The sequence below is a fragment of the Trichoplax adhaerens genome, genomic scaffold (assembly GCF_000150275.1).
Source record: "Trichoplax adhaerens TRIADscaffold_1 genomic scaffold, whole genome shotgun sequence".
Taxonomy (NCBI): domain Eukaryota; kingdom Metazoa; phylum Placozoa; class Uniplacotomia; order Trichoplacea; family Trichoplacidae; genus Trichoplax; species Trichoplax adhaerens.
This window is the reverse complement of record NW_002060943.1, coordinates 6,535,443-6,561,560: the sequence shown is the minus strand read 5'-3', so window position 1 is coordinate 6,561,560 and position 26,118 is coordinate 6,535,443. Positions and strand designations below refer to the sequence as shown.

General features: G+C 33.5%; 5 protein-coding genes across 5 annotated transcripts; 3 read left to right on the top strand and 2 right to left on the bottom strand.

The window, feature by feature from the left end:
• Positions 1-422: 422 nt before the first annotated feature.
• On the top strand, positions 423-3,805 carry TRIADDRAFT_18955 (uncharacterized protein; the record flags this gene model as incomplete). Its single annotated transcript, XM_002108706.1, has 6 exons — positions 423-1,197; positions 1,327-1,733; positions 1,879-2,054; positions 2,458-2,605; positions 2,971-3,164; positions 3,448-3,805. 6 exons carry the CDS (start codon positions 423-425, stop codon positions 3,803-3,805), a joined length of 2,058 nt encoding a protein of 685 aa, XP_002108742.1.
• A 3,459-nt stretch (positions 3,806-7,264) lies between these two features.
• Positions 7,265-10,095, top strand: TRIADDRAFT_52004 (uncharacterized protein; the record flags this gene model as incomplete). The annotated part of the gene is made up of 7 exons (XM_002108705.1): positions 7,265-7,468; positions 7,905-8,134; positions 8,501-8,595; positions 8,763-8,902; positions 9,099-9,383; positions 9,607-9,711; positions 9,841-10,095. The coding sequence occupies 7 exons, from the start codon at positions 7,265-7,267 to the stop codon at positions 10,093-10,095; spliced, it is 1,314 nt and encodes a 437-aa protein (XP_002108741.1).
• A 1,732-nt stretch (positions 10,096-11,827) lies between these two features.
• On the bottom strand, positions 11,828-13,660 carry TRIADDRAFT_52003 (uncharacterized protein; the record flags this gene model as incomplete). Its single annotated transcript, XM_002107941.1, has 5 exons — positions 11,828-11,929; positions 12,237-12,296; positions 12,503-12,616; positions 12,760-12,909; positions 13,658-13,660. 5 exons carry the CDS (start codon positions 13,658-13,660, stop codon positions 11,828-11,830), a joined length of 429 nt encoding a protein of 142 aa, XP_002107977.1.
• A 1,847-nt stretch (positions 13,661-15,507) lies between these two features.
• On the top strand, positions 15,508-20,257 carry TRIADDRAFT_63181 (uncharacterized protein; the record flags this gene model as incomplete). Its single annotated transcript, XM_002108704.1, has 16 exons — positions 15,508-15,586; positions 17,466-17,545; positions 17,780-17,819; positions 17,930-17,982; positions 18,099-18,166; positions 18,255-18,369; positions 18,464-18,551; positions 18,659-18,720; positions 18,811-18,877; positions 18,956-19,012; positions 19,097-19,158; positions 19,248-19,286; positions 19,367-19,448; positions 19,523-19,603; positions 19,710-19,781; positions 19,878-20,257. The coding sequence occupies 16 exons, from the start codon at positions 15,508-15,510 to the stop codon at positions 19,994-19,996; spliced, it is 1,164 nt and encodes a 387-aa protein (XP_002108740.1). The 3' UTR covers positions 19,997-20,257.
• Positions 20,258-21,502: 1,245 nt separating this feature from the next.
• On the bottom strand, positions 21,503-24,264 carry TRIADDRAFT_19834 (uncharacterized protein; the record flags this gene model as incomplete). Its single annotated transcript, XM_002107940.1, has 10 exons — positions 21,503-21,603; positions 21,694-21,730; positions 21,815-21,953; positions 22,069-22,184; positions 22,600-22,689; positions 22,979-23,154; positions 23,224-23,231; positions 23,536-23,630; positions 23,730-23,846; positions 24,139-24,264. Coding segments are annotated over 10 exons (1,005 nt in total), but the record flags the coding sequence as incomplete, so codon positions are not given.
• Between the last annotated feature and the right edge of the window lie 1,854 nt (positions 24,265-26,118).

Here is a 26,118-nt window from a genome sequence, read left to right as displayed (position 1 = left end):
CTTTCCACGTATAAATTAGAGTATGCCGTTATGCTAGTAATAGAATTTTTAGCGACAAATTAGATATATTACAATTCAGAAATTTTCTGAGACCGTTAATGATTACTATATAAACGTACTTTTGGACAGTAAATTAGAAATTACACTTAACCCGCTACTGTAAATCACATTTTTTTTTTCTAAAGTAACAAATGAATTCTTAATTGATATAATAAGCTTTCAATGGCTCTTATTTGTTATATGGTTCCTAATGAAATTCTTTTCTTGATTCACTATAATTATAGACGGGTGGATACTTAAGACGCTATTTAGTCGTCATCTAGTTGCTCTCTTTAACCAAATTGTATCTAATTTGCCATTAGACATAGCGATTAAGAGATAATTTAAAGTATCCCCTATTATTCTACCACCTGCAAGTCATCATGTCTAATAGTAATGGCGCCCAAAATGACCACCAACAAGCAGATGATGATAATGATGATATATTACATTTCGAGGAATCAATTAAAGTTATAAAACATGGATACTTTGGATGGGGCTCATTCCATCCAACATGGCTTCAATGTTGTAACCATCGATGGTGGTTACTTTTATTCATCTTTCTTTATGGATTTTTTGCTGAAGTATTAGTATCTGGATTTACTGCCTCTGTAGTGAGCTCGCTGGAAAAGAGATTTATACTAACAAGTGCCGAAGTTGGAGCATTGCCTGCATGTTCAGAGGTTTCTGCAGCAATTATCGGTTTTATTGCTAGTTATTACGCAGGCTTAAGGCATAAAGGAAGATTTCTAAGCATTGGAGCATTGGTAGTTGGTATCGGCTCGATCATTTTTGCATTACCCCATTTCTTTGTCGGACCATATCAACCTATTATTACTACCAGTAATTATACTGATTTATGTATCGATAAACCCGACTCCTTTGCCGATCAAGTTTGCAATATTAATGCAGGTGTTCCTACTTCTTCGCGTCGGTTTTATCCAATCTTTATCATCAGTCAATTGATCATGGGTGCTGGCTATAACTTATTGTGGAATATTGGCTATGCTTACATTGATGAAAATGTCCATCCGCTGTCATCAGCCATGTATCTTGCGATTATGTCGAGCGTAACTGCTATAGGTCCTTCATTGGGCTTTATTATTGCTGCTACGATATTACAAATTTATGTTGATACTCCTAAGTCAGCTCCTATAGGTATCAAATAATTAAAATACTTTTACTCCTTTTAAAATCCTTCAATTTTATCTCTAGTACTTTTATTTCTCTCCAATAAAGTATTATTCGATGTCTGAAATTAAAATCTCTATTTATCTACTGTGCAAGGTATGACACCTTTTGATCCTAGGTGGATTGGTGCTTGGTGGATTTGTTTCTTATCGATGGGAATTATCTTAGTGCTGATTTCTATACCACTATTTGCATTTCCGAAGTATTTACCAGGATTTGAAAAATATAAAGCATTACGTAAAGATATGGCCGGTAAAAATGCTCGGATCGATCATGAATATGGGATCAAGACTAAAAATATCTTCAAAGCAATTAAAGCATTAGTCACCAACGTCCCATACATGCTTATAGTAGCAGGCAATTCATTCGAGTATATATTAGTATCTGGATTTGGCTACTTTTTAGTCAAAATTATTGAAACACGATTTTATATGCCGGCTTATCAAGCAAGCCTCACTACTGGTTATATTGCTTTAGCTAGCGGTACAGCTGGCATTATATTGGTAATCTGATAGGCTAGTTTTATTGATGATAGTTCGATACGATCATATTTGCAAAAACTTTTTAGTACCTTGTAGCTTATTTAAGATATATTTTATACAGCATTATTACCATTAATAACCGAAGGTATATTTCTGATTGGACTAGAGTGGAATAATCATGAAGTTTCTCAAGATGAATGGCGTCGCCGCCATCAAATTGACTTGGATCATTAGTATAGCTGATGCCATAGTTGTTTTAACTTATTTTGTCTACTGCGGTGATCTTCCATTTGCTGGAGTTAACCGTAATTATCCTGATAATCCTCTATCCACACCAACAACGTAAGTTTGAATCAAACTACACTACTTCATTTAATATCAAGCATTGGATAGTTAAGATGATGTTAACAGGAAAGATTTTACAAATCAAGAATTACGAAATGATGTCTAATTACAATTAATTTTGATAATGCCCATGCAAAATTTTTGAGAAACTACAATTACATTGCCGCATTAATATCGTCTCATGTTTCTATATTGAGTATAAAATATACTTGCACTACAATTATTGTATAATTATCTAAAGGAATCTACAATTTTTGAATTGCAAAATTTTACTCTCATGAAATTGCGATTGTCATTCACAAGGCATAATCTAGCCTAAAAGATATAATGTTATTTTCTGATTGATAGCACACTCAAATGATTAAAAGTTTCAAATTTATAACATCACTAGGCTCCCTAGTCCTAATTTGATGTCCTCTTGCAATTCAAACTGCATGTGTAATGGCGTTAAATATAATCCTATATGTGGTATAGATGGAGTTAGTTTTTATTCTCCATGCCATGCTGGCTGCTCAAGCAGTGCCTTTAATCCAGAATATTATACTAATGTGAGTATTCTATCAAAATTAATATGAAGTTTAATAGACAATATTATTACAGCAGTATTCTACGCAAGAAATTTATTTCGTAGATTCAAAGACCTTCATCATAGTATTTTATATTCCTGTATTGCTATCCGAAGATAACATGATCAGATTTTGTATTGGTGTTTTATAATGCTAGAATACTTGCATATCTTAAGAAGAAATCAATATGTAGTTTCATCGCTACCTTCGATAAAAAATTTATAACACCTATAAGCAGATTTTAATTATCACAGTTACTTATTCAGAATAATATACTAATGTGAGTATCAAATCAAAATTAATTTCTTTACTCTGAATTTTGCTAATGATATTTAACTTAATTTCAGATGTACCTAGACTGCAGTTGCGTCAATAAAACAACAATTCCACTACGGCCATATGATGCTCTAGGAGGATTATGCCGTAAATCATGCCAAGAATTGATTCCATTTCTCGTTGGTTTAACAATTTCCTTAACCATCATGAGTGCTAAAATAGTTCCAATAACAGAAGCAATGATGAGGCAAGAATTTCTTTTCATGTATTATTCCTGAAAGAAGTTGAGACTTGCCTTTTCAGTTGCTAATATTGAAATACGCTACAAGTTCTCCGTGGCTACAGAGCTATTAATCTTTACAATTTTACTTTAGACATTGTCGCAGGCTTATTAATACGTTAATTTTCAAGATTTAAAAGTTACTCTCAATACATAGAATCTATCAATTTAATTTACTCGTATATTAACGTAGATATGATATAAAAGACGAGATAATGATAGCTTGAGCAAACCATTAATTTTACTATTTTATTAATAATTTTAGAAGTGTCTCGGAAAGTCAGCGGTCCTTTGCTGTTGGTTTCTCGTGGGTATTCTTAAGATTAGTTGCCAGCCTACCGGCTCCGATACTAGTAGGAGCATTTATTGATCAAGCATGTGTATTTTGGGATAGTAACTGTAGTAATAAAGTATCTGTATGTTTAGTCTATGATAACAAAGCTATAATGTACTATATCAGTGGCATTAGTTTATTTATCAAGATAGCTTCTACTATTTGCTTCTTTGCTAGTTGGATATTTTATAAGAAAGATCATTCCAAACCTTACGAGCATGACTGTAGCCCTGAGATATCAAGTGCTAAAAAAGATTTAGGCCAAACAGCTACATCTGCCAATTTCATATAAGAAGGTGCTATAATAAATGCACTATATAGTCAAAGTGATGCTAGTAAAGAAATACAATTCATTTGGGTACTTACCAGTAATAAAGAGTGAGAAACAATTTAAAATCACTATGTCATTTTTAAGTTTATGATATTTTTAATCTCAATAATCCCTTTCCAAGATTAATAAACATGCTAGAACATATTTTTATAACAGTAAGTAAACATTGTAGATTTGATATAAAAAGCAGGTATCTTCCATAGGTTGTAATATTATTGCTATAAACTATGTCAGGTTATAGCTAGCTGATGTATTTTATTTACAAGCGTATTATGAACTAATGAAATAAGAAGAAATCATGAAGTATTGGTAATTCCAGTATTAACCATATACCTGCTAATTGAAATTTTAGCCATAAATTATATTATTATTCAAGTACATAAAATGATTATGGAATAAAATGGAAATCTAATTTAATGCTGACTTGTAATAATGATAATTTATCTTCCCTACTTGCTTGCAACCATCTCATGTTGGCCATTTTGTTGTTAGCAATAAATTTGTACGATATTGAGTGAAGCAAATGTGTGCAATGAATTGTTGAAGGTAAAGATTTGTTTAGGTTAAAATCTCTTTCGTTATCGTTAGTAACAATGGTAGTAAATTGGATGTGCCTGACCGGTTGTCAAATTCAGCATTATTGTCGCAGAACAAGAGATTATAAAATTCATTTCTATGTAAAAATAAAGAAGCCAATCACTTATGACCGTTAATGTAAGAGCTAATCCTATGGACTTTCCAAGGCTTTGATGTTATGACAATGCTTCTGTGCGTGTTACTTTCTCTGCTATATTGTGGCCATTATTCCAGTTACTCGTTGTATATTATCATTTTAAACAATCCTTACTAATCTAGCCATTAGATGATAGTTACTGTCGTTACAGTATAATAACTGATTAATATGCTACTAAAGAAGGTCCTATCAATAACTATGCTTAATACCGTATATTACAGCATAAGTACCTATAAAAGACTGTCATGTGATAAAAACACTTATAAATCAAAGCTGGCGTTGTTGAAGGTATTAATAATAATAGTTTAAATTGGTTTTGTATGGTTAATGTAGGTATTTGAATGATATAACTTATAACTCAGAAAAGTCTTGAAGCGAGTAGATCTATTCAGTATTTTATGAGATATTTCCTAGCAAAACGTTTATTAATTAAAGCTAGCTTTGCTGTTAGCAATTTGTAAATTTGTAAAGATGGAACTCACCAATAATTATATAATTGCTTTATACAACTTAAAAGCATAGGAAGGCCGCAAGGAGAGTTAAAATTGATTCCAAGTTTAACGAGTTGCACCCTTGCTATGCAGATAACGTGAATGCGTAAATGCGATTTAATGGGGTCGTAAAATGATTCTTTAGCGCTACGTGTATATTATATACGTTGACTCTATAGCCTATCAAGAAATATTTGGCATTTCTGTTAAAAGCCTGGAAGAGTGCGTTAGTGAGTAACGATCAGGTTACCTAGACTAGTAACTGGATCTGTTTTAGGCGATATTTTTAGCTGATTTGATTACGTCTGCTCATTCATAATTACTGCTCAGCTTGCTGTATTACGTCAATATCCAGAAGAGTTGTGTCTTAATATTATAAGTAAACGATTATTCATAATATTGCTAAAGTGAAGAAAAATTTTCCTTCATACACAATTACTTCGACGACAATCAATTTTGACTGCTAGGGTAAGAACTATAACATACTTTTAATTGCATACAATTATACCTTAAACATAGCTAAGGCAATACGAAAAACAGCTATTTTAATCAAGGATCGCTAAATATGATTAAAATAGGAAATGTAAATTAATTATATTAATTATTGATAGATGCGTCGTACAGCATGTTTGTTGTCCTCAGAATTAATCATTTTTAATTTAATAATTTTAATTCTAATTAATATGTAACTACCTAAATTCCATTCTTTAAGCAAAAAAAAGGAAATAGTCCACAAGTTCAACTTTATACTTTTTAATTAAGTTTCATTGCCCAATGCTGTTTAATACTAAGAAAGTGAACGGGTAGTTACAGGCATCAAATAGTCATGATGCAAAGCTACAATTTGTTATAAAGGGTAAAGGAATTAAAATTAAAATTAATCGCAGTGGCAAAATTTCTAGCCTTTTCTTTTCGTCAGGATTTTCTACTCTTATCCAGGCTAAACAATCACTTGAAGACTAGAATTTTGCGCCAGACCTGCCATAAATTAAATTTAACCGTTTGTATCTCTTACTTACGGTATATTTTGTTGTCTGTATGCCATATTTACCGGGTCGTGCTATTTATTACTTGTAATAAGATTAACTTAACTTAATTTATTGACTGTATAGCATTAATTAATTTATTTTCCTATTTCTTTAGATGGTAATAGGGCCCGCCATTTTCTATTGAGAATTGCCGCAGTCGCTGTTAATGTTACCAGTGTAGATAGAATATGGTTGGGCCGTCAAATAAGGCAACTACCGCCTACGGCTGGATCGCTAATTATAATTAAGAAAGTTCCAAATAGTCGTTTAAGGTGAAAAGCCGTTAGTATACGAATGGTAGAGACTACTATAAAGTAATTTTTCGCAGGTTCTAGACTTAAACTTTGCATAGTATAAATCTACAATGAGAGGAATTTGATATATTCTACCCTCTTGTGATTGAAAATATTTTTCTTCTACAACAGCACTTTCCAACTTCAATCGCACGTCTCTACTGGCTAATGGCCGGTTAACCCTCCAACGCTGATTCTCTCCAACTTCATTTTATCATCCAAGCATAATTTCAATATGTACTTATGTCCTAAAAGCAATTTTATGTCTCCATTTGTAATAATTATGGGCATTTTATTAGATGCCATTACAAGTATAATTTCGTCATATTGCAAAACCATCAGTACAAGTAGGTCGAATATGGCGCTTGTATTCTTTTGCAATGATTTTGTATGGGACAAAAGTCATGTTTACGATGTAACATACGAGTGAGTACGATTTGGATTTTGGACCTCCTCACACTTCAGCATTAGCGTTGCCTACATGATACAGTATATTTATTATAGTCTATTTATATAATCGTAATAGTGTAAACATCTCTACTGTTGCCATACGATATCGTTGCCAACTGTTAATGAATTATAACCTAGCTCAACGGGAACTGGAAATTATATCAATTTGTATTAGAGGTTGGACACTAGACATTGGACGATTAAGTGGTGGGTGGCAAGGGCAATCCATCGCAAAAGTCATAACACCCAGCTGCTTTTTAGCTCGGAAATTGCTAATTGCAACTGTTGCTGGGCTGATTAATTAATTGGTTCATTAATTGCTAAGATAAATTCGAACTGATCTACCGTATTCTGCATTCTACTTGTCATTTCTTTGTGAAATGATATCGTCCAAAATCCATTAGCTATCCAAATCATCCTGCAAAATGGCTAGTCGTCTGCTACATTCATCCATAAAATCCTTAAACAAGTCGATGTTGGCAAGATGGGGAAAGCATCTGTCATCTTTACCTTCTGACCAATTCGATGTTGTCATCGCTGGTGGTGGTATTATGGGCTTGACAACAGCATACTTTTTAGCCAAGCGTATCGATCCAACCAAGATATGTGTTATCGAGAGAGATAATAAGGTACATATATGATAGTATCGATGAATCATCATCTACTGTAGATTAGACATGTCTAAATGTTCCGGGGTATGATCGATTCCCGGGATGGACCGTAACTTAATTACTCCCAATGTTCGTAAAGTATCGATAACCGTTCATGGCTTACACTAAGTAGTTAGCAATTGATAGCATTTTTTTATAACTGTGCTACTAGACTTATACGAGTACAGGGATTGAAGTTACCAAGTTTAACGTGAGGCAAAGTGAATTGAGAAGTTTCTCTTAACCAATACGGTTTCTCAATTTCTTACTGCATGCAAGTACTTTATGATCGATGAACACGAACTATTATAATCAGTTCATTTAGTGCATGATTTATGTAAGTGCAATCGTCACGCGATCCAAATGTTGTATTGACAAGTCTGACTCTCCAATTTTAAATGCTATCTTGTAATAGTATGAAAAGGCCTCTACACCACTTTCTTGTGGCTCGATACGCCAGCAATTTTCCGTTCCTGAAAATATAATGATGTCCAAATTTGGTTACGATTTTATTTCGAAATGTAATCAATATCTGAAAGTGGAAGACGATGATGATCTTGATATCCAATTTCGTAACGCCCCTTACGTCTATCTCGTTGATGAGAATCGAGAGAAATTATTGCGTGAAAACTATGATGTTCAACGGTAAAGTGATTTTCTATCATAATTCCATAATAGGCTTATACGTGAAATTGGCCATGTAGTATACAAGATTAGTCAAATCAACTTTCATTTTAATTGTTGAGCAGTTAGTTCATGTCCAACTATATGTTTTATTGAACGAAATTACAATTAAGAGAAACATTCGAATCAGTTTCTTATTTAGAAATTTTATTATCCAATTTGTAGAATACTCCAAGCGAGTCATATTAGATACTAAGCCAATATAATTATTGAAATTTTTCAACACTTTTAATTGTTCACAATTTTCTTATGTACGTATAATTACAATTGTGTTTCTTTTAATTATAACTTAACGATGATCTACTATTCATATTTCGGTATCAACAGTTCCATGGGAGCTGCAGTCAAACTATTATCCAAAAAGGAATTATCGCAAATATTTCCATGGATAAATACGGATGGTATTGCTATTGCTTCTCTAGGTAATAAACTTTCATTTACGAGCCTTCCTTTAAGTTGTTAATCCTGCATGCAAAACTAACTATGAAAATATATAATCGATTGCCACTACGGAGTAAACTTGTCGAATAAATAGTCAAATATCTATAAGCATAATAGAATTAAATTTGCCCTTTTGTTTCGTATCTAGGTCTCGAAAATGAAGGTTCTTTTGATCCCTATTCATTTTTACAATGCATGAGAAAAAAAGTTGTGGCAATGTCAGTTCGATATTTGAATGGAGAAGTTGTTGATATCATGCGAAACCAGAAGGAAATTGCAGGAATCGAGGTGATTGAATGTTTACGTGACATCCTTTGCTGTTTTCAAACTGTAGTACGCATAATTGATATGCTCGTATATTTAAATTTATTTATCCACTGCTTTATGTACTGGTGTTGCATACTTTTTATTGAGCTTTGATTTGAGAAAAATATATCTGCTTTTTCTAATCTTAAAATTTTAAATATTCACATGAACATGATAGGTGAAAATGAACGAAGACAATCACAAAGAATCAATAAAATGTCGTTACTTAGTTAATGCTTGTGGCCCATGGGCTGGCCACATTGCTTCAATGGCTGGTATCGGAAGTGAGAAAGATGGATTAATGTCTGTATCTTTGCCAGTTCAGCCAGCCAAAAGGTACGTGTACGTTTATGATTGTCCTACTGGACCAAAGTCAACGCCCGCAGTTACTGTTGATTCATCTGGCACATATTTCCGGCGTGAATGTTCTGGCTACTATATATGTGGACGTAGTCCAAGCGCTGTAAGTTATCGACAGTATTTTAATCTATCACGTTGACTAGCTGTAATGTGCCGGCACAGAACTTTACTTACATACGGCATTCTAATTTTAATGAGCGTGTGCTCGGCATTGAATTCCAGATAATAGTTTTTACACTAAATTATAAATAATTTTGTACAGTATAAATGGGCAGCTTAAACTCAAATAGTATTTCTGTAATACTTACTTTTTACTTTGATGTTAGGAGCAAGAGCCGAAATGCGATAATTTGGACTGCGATTTCGAGTATTTCTACGATGAACTGTGGGAATTCCTTGCTCAACGCGTACCAGCATTTGAATCTCTTAAGGTTCGACTCTTGCATACGTAAATACCGTAGATAACTATATGATTTAATAAATTGTACGAAAATTAGAGTAATTCTTTAAGAAGTTTGAAAAGCTATTTTCGTTTGTTCACTTTCCAAATTCATGCTTAGATTGTTGGTGGTTGGGGTGGTTTCTACGATTACAACACTGTAGACCAGAACGCTATTATTGGTGCTCATCCTGTATTGCAAAATTTCTACTTTATCAACGGATTTAGTGGCCATGGTATTCAACAAAGCCCTGCCGCTGGACGTGCCATTAGCGAATTAATTATAGATGGAAAATTTACTTCCATAGACCTAACGAGACTCGGATTTGATAGAATTCTAAAGAATTCACCATTGAATGAAACGAATGTAATTTAAACTAATTTACTTTAATGTCTACAAATAATAAAGTTTTACTCTTTTTCGTTATCAGGTATTACGCTTATGATCAGTATTTACTAAAAATTAAAATCAAAAAATGCTACATATCATCTAACTCTAAATTAATAGCATTAGCAGAGAAAGAATTGTAAGCGAGCTTGTAAGTTTCTGACACAATTTTAAGATATGAAATAAAATTATCTGTTATCCTTCGTAAGCCTTTTATAACTTTGTTATATCAGAGATTTATGAACGAAAACTCCGTGGCGATAGTTTTTAACGGAATATAATTTTTTTGAAGGGGGTTGTAGCAAGGGTGGTGTTGGTATCGATATTAATATAGTTATTTATATATGTTTGAAGACATGACGTAGTGATTTCAGCTGATTACAGTACTTGTGGATTTTGAAGGTATGGTAACAGTTTGTTGTAAAGGCTATGTGACGTCGAACAGTCTGTTTAACCTAAGAGAATATTTGTAGGTTGCGGCTGGTATAATGAAATGGTATTCTTGGACTATTCCTTATATTGTAGATTTGCTTTATTTTAACAACTCGAGCTTTGAGTTACCATATTGTGCTCTAAAGGGCTGAAGTCCATTCATTGCTCATCGATTTCCTTGAGAGCTGGCCATCAGGTTTGAAAACTATTTATAGAATTGTAGTTTCACTATTCCTTGAGCTTACTACATCATGTGACTTTACTACTCTTCAGATTGCTCTCAAAAAGATTAAAGTTGGAATTTGACAAACGAGTCATTGAATTATATCCAATCGGGGGATGGCTGCCTAAGACTGACATAAATCTAAAAAAGTCTACGCTAAGTGGCACCAACATTATACTATGTTTATAACAAATACTAGCTATCAGAATTCACAATTTTGATCATCAAATGTTTTACGTACAGTGAATGTACAGTGCAGTCAGAAACTGCACAGAAAGGTTGTTCTTCACCTAACTAACTGTTAAGCTTAATCTTATTAGTAGTCGCACGAGTGCAGGATGAATTAACTGAATCTATAAGATAACGAAACCTGACTAGAAGGCTCAAACATAGTCAGCCTCTTAAGATTGCTGAAAAGTACGCCTTGAAAATCAAGTTACACCTCGTTTATAGAGCAATTGCAGTATTATTGTAGCTATCATTGATCTTGCAAAGTTGTATTACTACATCTGTATACAGTATGAATTGCAGGCTACCACTTTGGATAAAATTTGATAAAATTTTATATAAACTTTTATTTTTAGCGATAATACAGAACTACAACATCGACGCTAGTCTCTAAAATTTCATTTACTAACAATCAATACAATATCATAATCATCAAATACATCAGAAGAGCAAATTTTATCATAAAAGTTGATAGGTAATCGTTTATATGAATAAGTACAAAACTAAACTAGCTAACTTTATAATTACATTTTTAATTAATTATTGGGTCATACTACTACAGTATTACAGACTATGGTACATAGAGTTGTAGTTAGTGAGAAGTCCATGGCCGAACCATTCTTATTTATACTTATTACTTAGGATTAAAATACATTCATATAGGAAATTTACCATGAACTTGGTAACTTACAAGTGTCTCTTATAACTCTAAGGATTATATCAAACTACGTGTGTAAATGACGGTAATCCATAATTTAGGCAATTCTATTTCCAATTTACTTGTCACATAACTATTACAAGATCTTTAATGTAATGAGTTTGGTGTGGCTTTTAAATTTAGTCGTATGTTTGTAACGTCAGCAACTGTTTTAATACTTTGCTTTGACTAGTTTCACGAATTTCGCCAGCTAAAAACATTTCATCAACAACTGTGTAGACCTGAATGAAAATAAACAATTTAAAAAATCTTTAAATTAAGCAGACAAACAAGATTATAACTGAATACTATCAGCTGATATCTACAAAATTAGGTCAATAACAACTTTGCTATTCGACCTAATCAATAGTTGGTATAAAAAGCCCTTGTAAGTATAATAAAGTGTATCATTATCAATACTAGAGGCATGTTGATTACACCAAATTTTGTAGGCTCACAACAACATCTACAGTAATTAGTTACAATAGGAGATACAATGAAGATTATTCTCTATACACTGACAATAGCTAGTAGAAAACTTTATCTTACCTTATAGAAGTTGAACACTAAATCCAATTCGCAAACATTGTGGAAATATTCGTTTAATACCTAACAGGATTGAAGAAACATAGCTATTGAATAGGCCAAAAGCATAAAAGAGTCACTATGGATTTCGATTTAACTATCTTAGGACTGTATGACAACATTAGAAGTTAGAAATACAAACAGATTCGAAAAACGAGTAATATGTATCTACTGCATAGGTAAGATCTGATAATTTAAATTGTAACATTGTGTCTAAGTGCTATCCTTACCTCAACAAAGTTATGTATAGCTTCTAAGTATGCTAAGCTATTATCCGCGATGTCCACGCATAAGCAAAAGTAGAGCCCAGCATAGCGTCGGTATACGATCTTGTAATTACGAAACTGTAAACATACAATCGATATCCATATATCATTAGAGGAATTTTAAACCAATTTGAGATAGGTTGTGATTTTCCGGTATCTTATACAACATTCTACATGTAGGTAATTCAAGTAATTTCATCTCTGAGATCGTATTGAATTACCTCAACAAAGTTGGTATGTTTAGCATCTCGGACAGTTACAAGAGCATGTACTTCTTCTATTAACTTTTGCTTTTCTTCATCTTCGAAATGCATATACCATTTTGCTAAACGTGTTTTACCAGCACGATTCTGGATAAAGATGAAACGAATCTACAAGACCAATAGTCAAAGGTTAGGATAACGTTTATGGAACAAATCATGTAGGACTTTGATGTTGGAATATACTGTACAGTCGTTGTCGACTTTCTTCCATCGAAAATAGAGTTTAAGAACATATTAAAGGTTGTTAAAAACACTAAGTGAACGTTATTTAAACATCAAGTCCAGATAGTATTTCGGAAGATCGTTGTAAACATAGAGGAAACAAGTAACATTTCCCAATAATAGCCTGAGCTTGGCGTGCTAGCCAAGAAAGGACTCAAATATCACGCTATACAGTTCTAACAGCGAGCGCCATGAACTTGGATATCATTTTAAGTCATTGCACTCTTTTTAATAAGTACAGAGATCGAAAGCAATGATCTTCTTGCAAAAGTAGCTAATCGCTGTGATTCCATAATCCTTGTAGGATTATAGTAATACGATAAAGATGGCTGCTGGTAGTCGATAACGTAGATAGTCGATATTCGTCCACTGGACTAACTCGAATACTTTACTGCCAGTTTGAAGTACCGTACAGTATGCAGTACCGCGCACCTTCAACAAGGCGTGATCGGATCGACAAACGCTCCGACATGAACAACATGATTTATTTGACCACTTTATAGAGTCGTATCATTTCTCTAAATAGGTAATCACTAAACTCAAGAGTATTATCATTATAACTGGTATCAATTTGTTGCAAAGGAAGGGAAAAAATGAATCAAAAAAGATGAACAACTTTTTAATTTAATCATACCATGCTGCCTTGCTCTGCCTTTCTTGCCTTGAACGCCCGATTACACGATTGCAGTTTGTCTACTGCGCAGATGTAAATCGCACTTCTAGTACAGTGTACAGTATATGCTGTACAGTACTGTATACTGTACTATTGTACTGTAAAAGAAAAGGCTTCGTTTTAATATGGCTTTTTTTTTTTCTTTTTACCTCCACGACGTTTCTCTTATGTGCTTAATTGTCGAGGAAGGAAGTGTACAGTACAGTGTAGTTGTACACTGAAATGATGAACTACTTAATCTAATTGAGTTGTCCATGACTAAATGGACGGTACTGTACGTGTAGTACTAGTACACCGCCGAAGAGATCTTCATTTTGTATCAGCACTTTCACATTGACACTAGAGGAAATTAATTAGTCCGCCTTACACTGAGGGCATCCGATGCGTCCGACTGACAGATTTGCCCGAATAACAGATAGTATGATTTACTGTAGGATTGGATATACAGTAAAATGGCTATATTTGATTAATGTTGATTAGCACACTACAGTACTGTACAGTATACTGTACACTTATTAGTACCAGTGCCGCCATGACCGAGTGCTGACGACAGCCTGACGTACTGACGTACTGTGAGGATTATGACAGTGAAATTCTTTCCTCTTATCCTACTTTATCATTGAAATTAGCACTGCAGTTGAACCCTAGTTAAAATCCACTTGTACTGCAGTTGTATAAAAATGGAGGAAAAACAGCAGGATCAACATGGATATACGACTCTTATACGGCATTTTGACGTTCTTGATTTTCTCATTCTATTGCACTATATCACTGTAGTGAATGCGAGTGAGTGAGTGTACACTGTACAGTTTATCCCAGTCCATTTTCCCGATAAACTTTGAAAATAAAACAATGAAATTTCTGTCGATTTTTAATAAAATACGAGTCAATCGATAGAGGAAGAGTTAAATTACGAGAATTCGTGCACAAAATTTACGTACTGTACAGTATTTGTCTTCCAAGTCCCTGACCTTCTGCACAGTACTACAGTACTGTGTACAGTACATTATCAGTGACAAGTGGCCGAGTGCTGACGTACAGTACAGTACAGTACTGGCGTACAGACACCTGCGCACTGTTCTGCACTGTACCGTACAGTGTACAGTGTACAGTACAGTACACGAGAGTAAAATTCTGTCAAGCAATCTGTACTGTACAGTACAGTACAGTACGGTACTTCACTCATACAGTGTAGATGTACTGTACAGTAGATCATAAAGGTATTGAACCGAACCTTTCTCAGGTCTACAGCACTGTACGGATTCACCGGAATGTCACAGTGTCCGAGCGTCGGTGTCAAGCCAGTGATTTGAGTCGTTTGACCATAGGTAGGGAGTTCTACAGTACAGTACTGTACATGTCTTAAATTCACTGTGTATTACAGTACAGTACATGAGACTGATGAGAGTAAAATTCCGTCAAGCAATCTACAGTACAATGTACAGTACTGTAGTGTACTAAGAAATCAATCTACAGTACAGTACACTGTACAGCACTGAACGGAATCACCTGAACGTCGCAGTATCCGAGCGTCGGTGTCAAGCCAGTGATTAGAGTCGTTTGACCACAGTTAGGGAGCTCTACAGTACAGTACTGTAGAACTCCCTAACTATGGTCAAACACTCAAACGGTTCAAATCACTGGCTTGACACCGACGCTCGGACACTGCGACATTCCGGTGAATCCGTTCTGTGCTGTAGATTGATACTCATTAGATTGCTTGGTCATTGTCCATCGAAACGATCGTTGGCCACCTTGGTAGCCTAGGACTCTTTCATTGCAGTGGAGAAACAGAATCACCGAGCGTAGCTATGGATCGTCCTAAGGTGTTGCAAAATTATCGAAAGAAATTATTACGCCATCGTGAGCTTGAAGTCAAGCTAAAAGATTGTAAGTAACATTGATAGTCGATTTAAAATGATTCTCCAACATCGTTATGGCTAAAAGTTGGATACAAGAGAAATGGTTGTTAGTATAGCAATGTTGGCGTCGCTGTAATCAGTCATGACCAGCAAAAGCCATGACAGCGCTCGTTACAGTATTGGCCGCACAGTATTGTTCTAGCACGTTACTATCAGTAGATTCAAGAAGACTTTCTCCAATATGGACCAGCTAATGATTGGAGTTTCGCTTTCTGGACATACAGTATTGGAAACGGTTTTAAATGACCAAGCTATGATCGTAGGCAATGTAGGCACCATCTAGAACGGCAGAAAAGTAGAAATTACCTTATTCTACTTGTTTTTAGAACATTTCTCATCACTATCTTACGAGATAGAGACTAGCGTCACAAGGCGATCTACAGTAGTAAACTACAGGAACGATATGGTTGCCATAGCGTTCGCCTTCAGTCAGCAGGACTTCAACATTGCTCGAAAGTTTGAAAATAGTTTTCTATTTTGAAGCCATGATATTAGGGCAGTTTGCTTATCATATCGTGGGAAGAAAATGCCTTAAAGTAATTATGCCAAGTTTTCATAAATTTATCAGGGTCATCGTTCGTAGTCTATAGACTTAGATAGAACTAGAGAGTATGATGGTGCAGTCAAGATGAGAGGCTACAATTTCTTTGAAAGTTGAAAATGTTTTCAACTCTCAAGCCGTGATCTTGCGGGCCGTAGTCATCCTCCACTATTGGGTAATAATCCTACAACAAGTAGAAGTACTTTATCCTCGAAGATTTACGCTACAAATTACTTATTTATTCCTCTTCTCACCGCTCTAAATACGCACGGCATCAGTCTTCGTAGTGGAGTCATGAGAAAGAGCGAATACTGTGTAAAGGTGCACTATGTCATTGTACCACAACATAACACAAGATCGAATATCTGTTTCATAACTACAGCAGTTCACATGGAAATTTTTCTTATACGCCTAGTTAACGCGTATTTTGCGAGGATATATTGGAAATTTTTACAGTATATACAACTGAAACGAAAAGTACAGTAAAAGTATTAGTATGAACTCATCAGTTATACCCGTATACAGACAGACTTGAAATGATGAGTTTACAATAAATTTAATTGTACACTAACAATACTGGATCCCGTAATGTTATATTCGATATAATTCGAAATATATTGGCATTAGTAATACACTGGTACAGCAATAGTAGATCTTGGTATGGAGCCATTGTCTACATTAATGGAGCTTTTGAAAATCGGCTATGGTATTTCTTACTTGATCATACTTTCGTACGATATTACAACGTTACTTAGGTAGCTTATTTCAATGTAAGAAAGTAATAATATAATCCTCGATCAGGTGCCGTACTCAATTCCCATTTACCAAAAATGAAGAGTTATTAAGCTTCAATTGACTTTATGAGCAAACTCTAGTGTTGCTATCTACACAAAAATGCTATCTTTGAGCGACCTCACAAACGATGTGCTTACTTGGAGTTAACCCACATTATTACAGAACTGTAATAAAATAGATATTTTAAAGGGCCTCATGTGCAGTATATTAAATGATTTAAGATATCCTCACATAATTTGAAAGACAAATTTTAAAATACTGTAGCTTTATACAACTGTGCTTTATACATTTTTGCATTTATGGCTAGACTACTCCATAAAACTCGAATTCTACTTATTTAGAAAGATCGTCTAAGTCAAATTAACATCTACTGATGTTATCTATCAGTCAGACTTTACTAAATATCGGCTATATTCATTTCGATAAAATCTCCAGAATATTTTACATAAAGGTCGATCAAGATTGATGTATAAAGGTATTACTATAATTTTGTGCTTTCAAAATATTATAGTAAGAATGAAATTAAAAGATCTTAGCAAAGAATATGAAAAATCGGAAGATAACCTTAAGGCACTTCAAAGTGTAGGACAGGTATCGTCTTGATTTAAATGCCAATCTTGGCAAATAGGAAATACTCTTTATAACATGTTATAACCGCAATCATTATTAGTATTACAGTCAAGCGCTTCTTTTTATTAATAAGAAATGTACATCTGAGTGCAAATTTTTAAAGAGTCATATTTATTTGTAACAGTAAGATAATATATAAATATGCATCTATGCAACTGAGGATCTAAATTTGCTATTTATAACTTTTTATACAAGATTGTTGGTGAAGTACTAAGACAGCTAGCGGAAGAAAAATGTAATGATTATATTTCTATGACGTAATTATACTTTATACAAATTTATATTGGTAAATTAGCTCAGCTCGAGATTTTTTCGCTGACATTCCCTCTATATTTATTTTATCAGATATCGTTAAAGCTACCAATGGACCAAGATATGTTGTTGGCGTTCGAAGAAGGGTATATCTCCTATAATGTTTCTTGATGTTTATTACACCGTAGCTGACTTTAGTTCGTCTTGGCGATCCTAAATATTATGCATGATAGTTTCGTATTAACACTCAATAAATTTTTAGATTGATAAAAACAAACTTAAGGCGGGTACGCGTGTGGCATTGGACATGACAACTCTAACAATTATGAGGTAATTAATAATAAAATATTAAAAAAAAAGTTATTATTAAGTGTTTCATTTTCTAACATTCGTACCGAATTATATTCTATTGGATAAGATGTTTACCTCGAGAAGTTGATCCTTTAGTGTATAATATGTCTCATGAAGATCCTGGTGATGTGTCATTTTCTGGGATTGGTGGTCTAAGTGAGCAAATTCGTGAATTGCGTGAGGTTAATAACATAGATAACGTTTAGTGCTCTTATTTTACAATTGTAAACAAGTGTTGAGATTAAATTTGTTGATTCTCCTACTATAAACCTCCAGGTAATAGAATTACCTTTGCTCAACCCTGAATTATTTCAACGTGTTGGCATAAATCCTCCGAAAGGTGTACTGCTGTACGGACCACCAGGTTGTTTACTACATTATAACAGTAGTTCCTTGTCAGTATACAACTGTCAGTGCTTTTTACCGAATCTATTGCTAATACTGGACGATTTTATTAATTAATTATTTCAGGTACAGGGAAGACATTGTTAGCTAGAGCTGTCGCAAGCCAATTAGATGCTAACTTTTTGAAGGTATTGTGTTCTTAACCTATGACTTTTATGTATTGTATGTACAGTATATTCTGGCAAACATGCCTAACCTAATTTTTGCTCATATTCCAGGTAGTTTCCAGTGCTATAGTAGATAAATATATCGGCGAAAGTGCAAGGCTTATTAGAGAAATGTTCGGTAAAAAAATTAGTGAATAGGCAATTCTGTTTTCTGTTTTGTATAAATGCTACATACCTTCTTTGACATCCATTTTAGCGTACGCACGCGATCATCAGCCTTGCATTATATTTATGGATGAAATTGATGCCATTGGTAAGTTTCTCTATACTACGTAATGCGCCTTTAGGTAATTGCCGTTGTTGCGCTCTATAGATTTTCTCTATATGTCTTATATAGGTGGAAGACGATTTTCTGAAGGTACTTCTGCAGATCGTGAAATTCAACGAACACTTATGGAGGTATGATATCTAGCAAGAATTACTTTAAAACTGTAATGCGTATAAGCGGAAGTTAACAAAATATTTCTACTTGCCATTTCTGGAATTAGTTATTAAATCAAATGGACGGCTTCGATGCATTAGGACAGGTACAAGTGTAATTAATTACTTCGGAGTTTAGTGTTAAAACTAACTTAAATGCTAATATTTGACATACCATAAATTGCAGGTCAAAATTATTATGGCCACCAATCGCCCTGATACTTTAGATCCAGCCTTGTTGCGCCCTGGACGTCTTGATAGAAAGATCCGTAAGTTGTCACCTAGTGTTTGGCGTGATCACCCTGTCCCTTGATTAATAATTGTGTTACAAATTTTTTTACAGAGATTGCTCTTCCGAATGAACAAGCTAGATTAGAGATATTAAAGATTCATGCTTCTCCAATTACCAAGCATGGCGAAATCGGTTGGTATTAGAATGTTACGAAATAAAGATGAATAAGACGGCTGAAATATGTTTCATTCAGTAATGGCTTTTCCTAAGCTAATATTCTTAAACTATTACCTGATAGATTATGAAGCTGTCGTTAAATTAGCAGAAGAATTTAATGGAGCTGACTTACGAAACGTTTGTACAGAAGCCGGTAAAATATTAAAGCCTCTCATGTTGATTAAATTTTGTGTGATTACTGATTTTGTAAGAAAGAGCGGAAGTAATATCTGATTGGTTATTCTTTTAGGCATGTATGCTATTCGCGCAGAAAGAAATTACGTAATCGATGAGGACTTCATGAAAGCTGTACGTAAAGTAGCTGATAACAAAAGATTAGAAAGTAAATTGGAATACAAGAAAATGTAATTTGACACCCTTTGCGAGCAATAGAGAATCAGACTCTAATAAACTCTATGTAAAGACGAATGGATGGTCGTCCAATTTTTAATTATTTGTAAACTGATATATCTACATTCTTTCATTTCTTAATTACTTTTATTGGTTGTTAGCTAACGTTGAAGAATAAGAATTGTGGTTAAAAAATTGTTAGTTGGTTAAACTTTTGCGAAAACTTCATCGAAACTTTTATTGTATTAATAAGTTATTGATGTGAAGCTATAACGCGTTTAAACCCAAATTGCAATAAAATATGTTAAAAAATTATTCATAGGTTAAAGAGCCGTTATGCGCACTAGAGGGTTAGTTAGTTATTATGTTATAGAACATGCAATATAGCACTTATTGATTTAAATTTTCAAAATTAGATCATCATGAGCTAGTAGCCATATTTCTATCAATAATCGTAAACACATTAGATTGATTTTGTATCATAACAAAATAAATCTAAAAATTGATTAGCTGATAGTATTTCCTAAAAGACGAACGATAGTCAAGTACACTACAGTATGATCCAATTATCTTCAGATGATAATACTATTACAATAACCTTTAACTTACTTTGTTGCATCAATTAATTGTAGTAGGCAGTTAATTCAAAAATACTATACTTGTGTAAGAAAATGAATAACAAGCAAAGTTGAAAATCGACTATCAAATTTGTTTAAATTTTTGATATAGAAAAAGCTACATGTAGAAAAAATTTCATCTAACAGTAAATGATCGTCTTACAATAAACACATCAAATAGACGAATCCCTTTGCAAGTTGATTTGATTCATTTGTTCTAACAGATACATACAAGTAATCCGACGAACATTGTCAAGTTGTTCATGTAACGCTTTTATTGTAGCTTTGGCCTCTAGGCATTCCTCCTCTAACTGTGTTTTCTCTTCCCATAATTGGTTATACATCTGAATTATGTATAAAAATATAAAAAAATTGAAGAGAAAAGCAAAAAACAAAGCAAAAATTTGATCGATGTTAAACTAGCGTTGGCGTAGAATCTTGTCGAATTTATCTTGAAATCTGATACGTAGATATTTTTGCACCTCTTCCGTTACAGCAATAGATGCGCGACCATTACGACTACTAATTGATGTATTACTACCAAATTTCTCTTGAGCTGGTAATAGCTTTTCGCTGCTGTTTTTTCTCTGTACAAGATCATTAATGAATCTACCCGGCATCGTTCTTGATCGGTGCCTCTCATCATCGTCGGGATTTTGAATAGTCATACTGGCACTTTTTCGAAATTGTTCGCAATCGCGAACACCGGGTAAAGCGGCCATAGTATGGCGCTTTTGATCTTTTTTCACTTTTTTCTTAATCAGAGAATGTGTTCTGGTAGGCATCTGATCATCTAAATATTTCGAAAATAGCATTAAGTTAAGATACAGTCATCTATTTCTTTTGCTGTTATTATCAATGAAAAAGCCAGAAATAAAATGGAAAATGCCAAATATTGCAGGAGGCTCTAGAAATTGGCCTTGAACTTACTGTTATCCCGATTATTTCGTGGCCGACATTCTGCTACCACTAGATCTTTGCACTGTTTATGGCAATTTATTCCACAGCCTAGATAGATCAATTAGTCATTAGTAATGCTATCATCAAGTCAGTTCTGTGTTGTTTCTGGTAGAAGCATAATCGTTTTACTTTACAAACCTTTGCACTTGTATCCTTGTTTAATAACGCCCCAAAGCTTAAGCAAGCAATCAAAATAGTTCATCAGTCAATTATTTGCGATAGTTTTTTATATTTTGTTTATCGTTAGGTTGTAACTTACAAGGCGTGCACAATGATAACAAGTAGTTAGAGATAAATAGGTTGTTTCTTGAAATTCATGGACAAATCCTTGACGTAAAGCTTGAAAATTTGCCCGTTCGAAGTAGGTCAATAATTCTTCTTTAGTAATATGGCCATCGCTATTACAGTTGCAGGATATAATTGCAAGATTTAGTTAAGTTTACTTGACTTTATTTCTCTCTTTTGATAAATCATCAGTTAGCGTAGCAGCTGAGAAATTAAAAAAAGACTTACTCATCAGTATCAATGACCCCAAACGCATCAAGAAATGGAAAATTACTAGCAATAGCAGCAAATTCTTCCATAGAGAGCACTCCATCTTTATTACGATCATAACACTTGAAAACAGCCTTAAGGAAATATTTTGGTGTAAATACTTTTATTAAATGTCTATGATAAGTTGTAATCTACTCTGTTTCACTGTCTAATTAAAATTGCGGGTATTCCTAGTTTTAACTTATTATCTGATTTATATTAGTATGGATAACATGTACAATACGTACCTTAACCATAGCTTGGATGTGCTTTTTGACAATATCTGGGCTAATATTACTTGTAATAGTGGAAGCCCATGCTCCAAAAACATTCTCATTGGTTTTTTTCTGGAATAACGTTTTTAAAGTGTAAGAGGATAGCGTATACAAATTAAACAAATTCGGTCAAAATATGGCTAACTTCTATGATAAATATGAATCAACTTTGCTCTGATTTATAAAATAAATTATAAATTGTGCCCATTTTATTCCTGTTAATAAGTGGACTTACTATAGATCCGGCTGCTTTTGGAGCTCGAGGTTCTCTGGCTAATGATAATTCATAAATTTCATTTTCAGAAAATCGAGGTTCCAGCGATAACTAAATGAGAAAAGGACAAGATAGAGACAGGATGACCACATATTAGCTTTACCCTGATTAGGAATACCGTATTAATACAACTGTTTAGTGTTTACGTTGAATATTTTTGTTAAATTCATATATCCTGTAAACTTTCATGAGAAAGTATTTAACTTCGAACATTTCTATTGAATTTACGGTAAATACTTTTATTGAATTCACATATTCTTTCAAACTCCTATGAATTACCTGTAGCTCAACATTTTATGCTTAATATTGATATCAAATTAAATTACGTATTTCTTCATACCTTCATCATATCAATTGTTTCAGCATTGACTTTGATATCAGGAAAATATTTTTGCCCATTCGTTAATTCAGACAAAATACATGATAATTGTAAGAGCTTTTGATAATTAATCTTTTGATCGCGAGTATAGTCAGGCATAACAGCATCTAATGAGACTAAATCTTTCAAGTGGATTGCTAGAAAAATTACATTTTAAAAGAGAGGATTTATGTTAGCTATTGGCTATTTTTAAATCGAAAATGAACTTAACAATCTAATCATCGCTATATATGTATGATGATTACCTCTAGTGGATGATGTTGGATTAAGGATGAATTGAGTTATAAAAGTATAGACGAGGCATTATTGATAGAAATCAAGAAGAGATATAAATTATCTAAATTAGCACTACTATAACATTGATTCCACAAAATATGCATATTACATCGGTATAAAATCAATGAATAGAACTGCATTGCAACTTATAAAATTGAGCACTCCATAATATAGTAATGATGAAAGATCGGGATATCTATCTAACTCCAAATTAAAAAAGGTAGTACATGAGTACTTACAACATTGGCATCTTGTAGCAATTGCATTCAGCTACAGCTTTACGATATCGACTAGCGTTATCGGTAACGGTTAGCAAATCAATCATTCCTGCAAGAGCCTACATTGGGTAAGAAATAGAAATAATATTTTTCCATTTATACTTAAAACATAAACATTCTGAAATAGAGGTAAAACATTTCATGAAATAATATTTTACCATTTTAGATTCATTGGAAAGTAATGCAAACGTTTGATTGAGTCTTGCTAAAGATGTATGACTTAAACCGGTAACAACAGCCATTAGTGTTTCGAAGTTATTGATAGCTTTTAGATACTATTATCCATAGTAGCGAGGCAAGCAGTTTATAAAAAAATGGATGAAAAGGCGTTAGTAAGGGGAAAATACATTTAGCTTCTTATATAAGAGCAATCTGATATTTGTTTCATCGGTATCTACTTAGAATTTAGAATCGAATTCTTTAGTATCCCCAAAATTCTAATAATAGTCATTTTAGATACACGAATCCAACTCAAATCAGCAGAAAACTATAAATATTTAGCCCATAAAGTATCACATTTAAAAATTCATCAGGCAGCAGATTTCTAATTGGCTTCCATAGATTTACCTTGCCTACTTCGATGAATTTAGTCACGATCTTAGCTCTATCTTCTGCTGTAATACCACTTAACACCATGCCTTGTATCCATGCCACAACACCATTAAAGATTCCGATTGATGAACCTAATTGTGGAGTTGTTTCTGTCACCTTTCCTTTTTTGGCAAATTGTCGAATCTCTTGAATCTATAGACAACAAGAAGATGAGTATAATCTATCATAGAATCACTAGGTAATGATATTCTGATGGAAGTAACATCCATCCTTTCTGATGTGCGTTGACTTAATATTTGCTATCTCATGATCGCCAAAGACTACCGACGATAGTTGATTCTTTTCAATTACCTGTACATCAGCGAAAGTGGTGGATTCGATATAAGTTAGATGGTTAGCAATGGATTCAGCAGTCATGGTAGCAAAATCCAATGAAAAATTGCCCATTTCACCATTACATTGAAAAAAATCATCAGTCGTATAAACTGCTCCGCTGGCGATAGATTGATAGGCAGAACTAGAGGAGTTGTGGTGATTAGGAGATTAGGAAAAGCAGAAAATAAGATATTCATTATAGTTTATTCAGATTAGTATTCATTAGTCTAATGACAGAACTTTGAGAACTTAATTTTTTCTGATATTATAAAGACTTTAACATATAAAGTATCAATTTGTCGCTAACATTGGACTTGGATCGAATAATTGAGCCAGAATTTTATCGCCAGCCGTCATTAAATCGTTATGGATGTTAATAATTGCCGCTTCAAGAATGTCGTCATGGCGGAATTGGTGAGGGAAATTTTCAATCCAATATCTATAATTGTCAATTGAATCCAATAGTAAATTGTTTAAAGGAAAAGAAATGAGCATATGAGTGTGCTAATGGAAATTAAAGCAATTTAAAATTAAATGGAGTTACCTGAAAACTTGTGCCACCACTATTTTCCAGTCTGTAGCTAGACAATCTTGAGTCGAAATATTTTGAAATGCTCTTGAAATATCGTCAGGTAAAATATCGCTGTGGAATCTGTTATAATTGAAGTGGGGCGAAGTTGTTGGAAATGAGAATTATGTTAGTTTATCCTCATGAAACTATTTGCATTCCATTACAGGACATGATTTTTTCCTTTTTAGTTTTATTTGTTTCGATAGATATACGAGATAAGTTGGTATATACTGTAAAGCATATATTATCAGTCTTCATGAATTTTAACAAGTTATTATCACTTACATTTCTAACAGATTGTCGCATAAATCTTGAGAATTAATAAACCAGGGATGGCAAACGAAAAAGGCTTGCAAGAAATGGTCATTTTCATTCCTAATACCATTTTCATCTTGAAGTTCAAATCCAAACAATGTTATAAAAGTAGAATAAGGCGGAAAAGAATTAAAATGAATTGTCTTCAATAAGAATGTAATATCTATATTGAAGCTGATATTGATAATCTCAAATGTATTTGTAAGAAATCATTAGGATAAATTTAAACGATATAGTATCACTGTATCAAGTATGAAAAGTATCCTCTTTTGTTAATATACTATCCAGTCTACCCTTCATTGAGTCCCCTTAACAGAAAACCTCTAACAACAAAAATCACTTAGGCAGATATGATCGAGAGAAAGGATATCCTTAAGTAGATTGAATGATGTTTCTAAATTGCGTCCAAACTTGACAAATGAAACTTCCGATATGGCTATTCCGTAAAGTAGGAATATAACTAATCATTTTCAAGCAGCAATTTCGTCATTCATAAGTCTTCAAGCAATCAATGGAAATGGCCTAACTGCAACCTTCTTATGCAGTTCTAATAGACTCTTTTACTATCAAAAATTGACTTTATAATATTAAACAAATTGAATTGCAGGAAAACAAGGATGGCCAATCGGGTATTTTGAAAGTGTAGAAGCTCAGCTTAACCCTAGCCCTAACTTTAATCCTAATTCTAATCCTGAGTATTAATGCTTATTGCCTACGAAACTGAAATTACGCGC